The 7,023-nt window shown below is 53.1% G+C and overlaps 1 protein-coding gene across 1 annotated transcript; it reads left to right on the top strand.

Moving 5' to 3' along the window:
• The first annotated feature begins 386 nt into the window (after positions 1–386).
• On the top strand, positions 387–6,498 carry LOC113613771 (keratin, type I cuticular Ha2-like). Its single transcript, XM_027094728.1, is given in 9 exon segments — positions 387–683; positions 686–877; positions 880–971; positions 1,606–1,688; positions 1,848–2,004; positions 3,314–3,436; positions 3,438–3,476; positions 3,556–3,681; positions 5,093–6,498. Coding segments are annotated over 9 exon segments (1,614 nt in total). The 5' UTR covers positions 387–457; the 3' UTR covers positions 5,669–6,498.
• The last annotated feature ends 525 nt before the right edge of the window (positions 6,499–7,023 follow it).

The raw sequence follows: 7,023 nt of genomic DNA, 5'->3' as shown, positions 1-7,023 counted from the left end.
CTGGATTCACACCACTGCCAGTATCGGTGCAGCTTCCGTCACCCACACATTTCCTCCGTAAGGGGCCGGGCCTCCTCTTCCCGCAGGGAATGATCTCATTAAAAGGAGGGGTCGCTGCCCCACAGAACTGTGGCCTCTCTCAGGGACAGAGCAGGTGGGGCCGCAGGGGGCAATGCCACTGGCAGCACAGAGCCAGGCCTGGCAGCCCCACCCTAGAGATGAGGGCCCGGGCCTGGAGCTGGTCCTTTGAAGATGTATCCTGAGGCGCTCGCCCGGTCATCAATGATGGGAGCCCAGAGTCCTGCCTTAGCCAAATGACAAGCTTGGCCTCTTTCATGAGGAAAGGAACTCCTTATTGGAAACCAAATTACGAATGAATTAGCAGCTTCCTCTGGGACTGGTGGTCTTCTAGCATAAGCCCCCTGACTCCAAGGGTGCATAAAAAGGCCCGAGCGGAATGGGGTTGGCAGACACTGACACTTCACGCAGCTGCAGCCTCTCCGACATGACGTCTAACTGCTCCCCAGCCTCCATCAAGAGCTGCCCCCAGTCACCCTCTGTCTGCTCCAGCAGCACGAGCTGCCGGCTGGAGCTGTGCCTGGGTTACGTCTGCCAGCCCGGGATGTGCGTGCCCTCTGTCTGTGCGCCCACCCCCTACCGGCCAGCCACGTGCCTCTCAAAGGCGCACTAGCCAGCTCCTGCCAGCCCGGCAGCTGCCACCCGACCAGCAGAAGCTCCGGCTCCACGGGTTCCTACAGCCGATACTTTGAGGGTTCCTTCGATGGCGATGAGAAGGAGACCATGCAGTTCCTGAACAACCACCTGGCCAGCTACCTGGAGAGGGTGCGCCAGCTGGAACGAGACAACGCACAGCTGGAGACCGCATTTGAGATGCCTCCCGGTCTCGAGCGCCTGCCTTGGGTCCTGACTAGCAGTCTTATTTCAAGACCATCGAGGAGCTCCAGCGGAAGGTGAGGGCAAGCGGTGAACAGACTCCCTGGGAAGGAGACCCAAAGAGCTGGCCTTCCAGATCTGAATCTCACTCGTTTCTTAAGCTACGTTCAGGGAAAAGAAACTTCCCTAGGGCGCAGGATTGTCTCCTAATTCGAGTGCTCAGCTGGAGCCCTTCACGTGGAAAGAGGCCTGGGATCTAGTCTCAGTTCTGTCATGGATTCATTGCGTGACTCTAGGAGGTCCCTTCCCTGGGCCTCAGTTTCCTCATCTGGAAAATGGGGATAATAAGGGTCCTTATGTCAAAACGTTTCCATGGGTTAATACAGGTAAAGTGCTTAGCCCAGCCCTCGGTACGTGGTGAGTTTTCGGTAAACCTGAGTGCTCGTTAAGGACCCTTCTCACTGTCATGTCTAACAGAGTTTTTCCTCCCACGTTGCTCGTTGCATTCAAAATGGGGCATTCAGATTTATGAAGACCCAGGTGCCTGAAAAATAAACCTCACGTTTTCTGAGGACTTGCAGTTCACTGAATATCCCTCAGAGTTCCAGAGGCTTCGGCAGGGATGGCGGCAGGACTACTGGTTCTCCTCACTTGGGTTCTTTTCCTTCTTCTTGTCCTGGACCGACCCCCTCTGTGTGCTGTGGCCCCCAGGTTCTGTACACCGAGGCAGAGAATGCCAGGATGATCGTGCACGTCGACAATGCCAGGGTGGCTGCCGATGTCTTCAGGACCAAGTGAGTTCGGCCAGGGGACGGAGGCGCCCTGTCTCCCGGCACATGCCTGGGGGCAGCTTTCTGTTTCATAGACAGTAGGAAAAGCGCCAGTGGCTCAAGGTCTTCCCTGGGGTTGGCACTCAGTTTCACCCCTCAGTCGCTGACCCTGTCCTGACACAGGTACGAGATGGGGCTGGCCATGTGGCAGCTGGTGGAGACCGACACCAGTAGCCTGTGCAGGGTGCTGGATGAGCTGACCCTGTGCAAGGCCGACCTGGAGATGCAGGTGGAGTCCCTGAAGGAGGAGCTGATGTGTCTCAAGAAGAACCACGAGGAGGTGAGCCCTGAAGTCCAGCTGAGGTGGTCCTGGGGGGCCCAGTGAGAAGAACGTGGGATTTGGGGTTGGGTAGTCACGGGCTGAAATTCCCAGGCCGGCCACAGATTGTATACGTGACTTTGCCCAATTTATTTAACCCTTCTGTAACCTTTCCTTTATGTTCTCATCTGTAAAATGGGGCTAACTCTATCAACAAGGCTGCTGTGAGAATTCAATGAAGTCACAGGTCTTAAACACCTGTCCTTTGGTTGGTGCTTGGAAATGCTAACGACCTTCCCTTCTGCATTTCCTGGACTGGCGTGACTGCCAAGGGCTTGTGGTGACTTGTTTTTCTCATGAGAGCTGCATAACAGGGGTAGAGTGGCCCACTAGGGCTGGAGGGGGCTGTTTTCTAGAACCAACATGGAATGGCCCGTCCGTCTCTGCTAGGCTGGACTGCGGGGGGTGGCCCCCATCTCGTCTAAGGGAGAGGTGAACTGCAGTGGTTTTCTTCTTTTCTTCTCTCCCCATCCTTGTTCCCCTTCCTCTCTTCTGTTTGCATATAATACACTTAATCCAAAAGCCACAGGTCGACCCTCTGCTTTCTGATTTTTCCTCATCTCCTGTAGGTCCTTGGAGGGGAACCCCTCCACCCTGGGCACCTGTATGCTGTAAAGCCCACCTGAGCGCTGGTGTTTTTTACCTCTTTCCCTGGGTTGACACTCAACCTCTCAACTTGGGATTTGAAAGCACAAGTGCCTCTGAATCCTGGCTGGGTTTCCTCAGGCTGAAGTGTAAAGTAACAATGTTACCACATACTCAATGAGCGCCCGAAGGCACCTGACTCACCCCATCTGGATCAGAGAACTGGGAACTGCCCCAGGAGGCCACTAATGAGGAGTTATCGCTGGTATCGGCAGCCTCAGCAGCAACTTTCTCTTCTTGGCAGGAGCCTGGGAGGCGCCTGCTCTCACTTGGGCCTTGAACCAAGTAAAGCCAGGCTCCTGCGGTGCTCCTTCCCACATGAACGCAGGCTGGGAGCGGGGCCGGGGAGACAGGGCACAGTTGTCCCATTTTAGTCCAAATGGGCCAAAGAAACCCTGATGTTGCTCCTGGCTTCTGCCAAAGCCATAGGAAGCCTCTCCCATCACGGGGCGTCCAGGTGGAGCTGAAAGACCCTCAGGATGCTGCAGAGTGGCTGCAGTCCTCACAGGGCCCCTCTAAGGCAGAGGTCTTTAGCATCCTTTGCTCCATCTTCTCACATCTCCTTGGGGAGGTGATCTAGGATCTCACGACTTCACACTTGCCTGGTGTTCTTGTGTCTTTTCAGGAAGTCGATGCCCTCCGATGCCAGCTTGGGGACCGCCTTAACGTTGACGTGGACGCCGCAACCCCCGTGGACCTGAACAGGGTTCTGGAAGAGATGTGGTGTCAGTACGGGGCCCTGGTGGAGAACTAATCACAGGGACATGGAGGAATGGTTCACCAGGCAGGCGGGCCTCTCGCAGGGGGCTGGCCTCCCCAGGATCCCCGAGAGGCACCCCCAGCCTTCTCCTGTCTCCCCCATTGCAGATGGAAGCACTTAACCAGCAGGTAGCCACAAGCTCTGAGCAGCTTCAGAGCTACCAGTCAGACATCAATGATCTGAGACGAACGGTCAACACGCTGGAGATCGAGCTGCAGGCCCGACACAGCCTGGTGAATGCGCCTGTGGGCGCCTGTCTCCCAGCTCTGGAGCTCAGGCAGCACCGAATGTAGGGGCAGGCGTCCAGGAAGGAGGAGGGGGAAGAGGAAGAGGCGGGAGGAGGGGGACGGCGAGGGGGAGGAGGTCCAGATTTAACCACCACAATTGCTTGCCTAGCTGACCTCTCCTGCAGGGAAGTTTCTCCCAAGACCCAGCTCAGAGATAAAAGGGCCATGTTTCAAATCTGATGTGGGTTAGGAGGCCCCTGTCAAACACTTCCCAAGAAGGCTTGTCCTCTGCTTAGCCTGCCCTTCCAAACCCATGCTTCTCAACCCCACCTGTGCAGATTTAAAAAGTCTCCATGCCCAGGTTCTTCCCCAGATGAATTATAGCAGAGTCTCTGGAGGTGGGGCCTGGGCATGGGCGTTTTTTTAGCGTCTCCCACATGACTCTAAAGTGCAGCCAGGGTTGAAGACCACTGATCTCAGTGGTGCTTGTAGCGGAGGAGCCTGGAGAACCTCAGGTCCAAGGCCTGAAGCCTGAGTAAGGTTGAAGAAGGAATAAGGGATTTAGCGTCACGTGAACGTAGGTTCAAACCCTGGCCTGTCACTTCCCAGCTGTTTAACCTTGAACAAGTCTCTTGACCTTTCTGGGCTTCAGTTTCCTCAGTGACTCAGGTAGGGAGGGGTCATTCCCAAACCCAAGGAGAGACTTGGCTCTTCTCGGCTCTTTCTTTCTTTCTTTTTTTAAAAAATTGAATGGAAGATTCTTTAAATTCTATAGCGCTTTACAATTTTCAGAAGTTTCACATGCGTGATTTCACATAATTCTCTAATAACCCTTTTTTCCCCTACCCTTATATTGCCCCTCACCTTTTCCCTCTCCCCACTGGTAACCACTAGTTTGCTCTCTATATCTGGGAGTCTGCTTCTTTTTTGTTTTATTCACTAGTTTGTTGTATTTTTAGAATCCACGTATAAGTGGTATCATACAGTATTTGTCTTTCTCTGACTTATATCACTTAGCATAATGCCCTCCAAGTCCATCCATGTTGCTGCAAATGGCATTATTTCATTCTCTTTTTTTTTCATTCTCTTTTATAGCTGAGTAATATTCCATTGTGTATATAAACTCCACATCTTCTTTATACACTCATCTGTTGATGGACGCTTAGGTAGCTTCCATGTCTTGGCTATTGCAAATAATGCTGCTATAAACACTGGGGCGCATATATCCTTCTGAACGTTTTTGTTTTCTTCATATATATACTCAGGAGTGGAATTGCTGAGTCATATGGTATTTCTAGTTTTAGTTTTTTGAGAAACCTCCATACTGTCTTCCACAGTGGCCGTTTCTCGGTTCTTTCTAAGGTCATGGAAAATAGGTCCTCTCCTCACAGCTATTTTGTCTTTCCTTTTGCCTTAGAGAGACTCTCTGGAATCTACCCTGGCAGAGACGGAGGCCCGCTACAGCTCCCAGCGGGCCCAGATGCAATGCCTGATCACCAACTTGGAGGTCCAGCTGGCCGACATCCACTGTGACCTGGAGCGGCAGAGCCAGGAGTACCGGGTGCTGCTGGATGTCCAGGCCTGGCTGGAGTTTGAGATCAACACGTACCGGGGGCTGCTGGAGAACGAGGACTGCAAGTACCTGGGGTGTGAGAGGTTTGGAGGAGGTTATAGGAAGCAACTGGATCTACCCATAAGGTACAGCCCTGTCATGATTAATAAGGGATTAGGAAGCTGGGATGATCCAAAGACGTCAGGCAGGTCTTCATGCTGCCATCCCACACCTGGCCCATTGGGACCATTCTGCTCCATTCCAAGTTGGCAGACTCCTTCTAAGTGCTCAGCGTGTGCCAGCGTGTGCCAGGGGATACTGAGACGGATGATGACAAAGCATCTGTTCTCAAGCCTTTTCCATCTCCAGGGAGACAGACATGCCACTGGAGATCATACTGGGGAAGGGTGGATGTTTGGGGCACTTGGAAGGATTATGTAGCTTCATGTGTTGAGCTGTGGTGGAAAGGAGGACAGGAAAGATCAGCTGGGCCCCATTCAACGGTGAACCACAAAGGCCATGCTGGGGAGGGAGGGCTTTATTTTATAGGCAGTTGGGAGGCCTTAACTTTTTTTTGAGGAGGAAATGATAGAATTGCTTAACTGCCTAGCTCCTCGCTAGATGGTAAACAACTGGAACTCAGAGAAAAAATATTTTTATCCCCTCCATCTGGTGCATAGTAGATGCTCAGTAAACGTTTCTTGACCAAGTCAATGAGAGCTCAAAGCTGCTCTTCAGGAAGATGGCACAGATGGCAACAGGAAGGGCTGAGTAGAGAGAGGGAGGAAGGGCTGGGCACAGGAGCCATCCAGGAGGCCTTGGATGTGGTCTAGGTAATAAACAATGGGGAGGGTCTGAATGTGGGCAGTGGAGGCATCCGCCCCCAGCCGTGGTACAGGCAGAATTGGCAGGGCTTGGTGGCTGCCTGGATGCAGGATACCTCTGGGCCTTGGGTACCTGATGGGCTGATGATTGTAGGTAGACATTCAGCCTTGCTTCTCTGCCATTTAGAATCTTGCCCTCCAGGGCAAGGGTTGCAAAGTCAAATATTTTTCAAGAACTAGGCCATGAACATACGTGAGTGACATGGGTGTTACTGTGGGACAGTGGATAACCAGGGAGCTATGGCTTGTCCAATGAAGGTGGTGCTGCCTCCTCAGGGCCATTTCTACCACATATGATGAAGATTCAGTACTGCTGGATCTTCTCATTATTCAAGGGAAGCTGGGAAGCTGCATTTCTTTTAAATGTTTAGGTTCTTTTAAAACAAATGTTTTAAGTTCTCCTGATTTTTAAACCTTTTCAACAAATTTAAAAAAATACAGGGGCTTCCCTGGTGGCGCAGTGGTTGAGAGTCTGCCTGCCGGTGCAGGGGACACGGGTTCGTGCCCCGGTCCGGGAAGATCCCACATGCCGCGGAGCAGCTGGACCCGTGAGCCATGGCCGCTGAACCTGTGCGTCCGGGCCCTGTGCTCCGCAACGGGAGAGGCCACAACAGTGAGAGGCCCGCGTACCGCAAAAAAAAACAAAAAACCCAGCAACAACACACTGAACATTGGATGGAGGCCAAATAGCCCAGAGACAGGACAGGCAGCCTGAGGACAACATCCAGCCTGAAATGTGTTTCATCTGGCCAGTACTGTATTTTTTTTTGCGGTACGCAGGCCTCTCACTGTTGTGGCCTCTCCCGTTGTGGAGCACAGGCTCCGGACGTGCAGGCTCAGTGGCCATGGCTCACGGGCGCAGCCTCTCCACAGCATGTGGGATCTTCCCAGACCGGGGCACGACCCCGTGTC

Source organism: Aethalodelphis obliquidens, unplaced genomic scaffold, assembly GCF_003676395.1.
Source record: "Aethalodelphis obliquidens isolate GAN/ISIS:26980383/991018 unplaced genomic scaffold, ASM367639v1 scaffold89, whole genome shotgun sequence".
NCBI lineage: Eukaryota > Metazoa > Chordata > Mammalia > Artiodactyla > Delphinidae > Aethalodelphis > Aethalodelphis obliquidens.
Note: the sequence above shows the minus strand (reverse complement) of the source record. Positions and strands in the feature narration are given on the sequence as shown.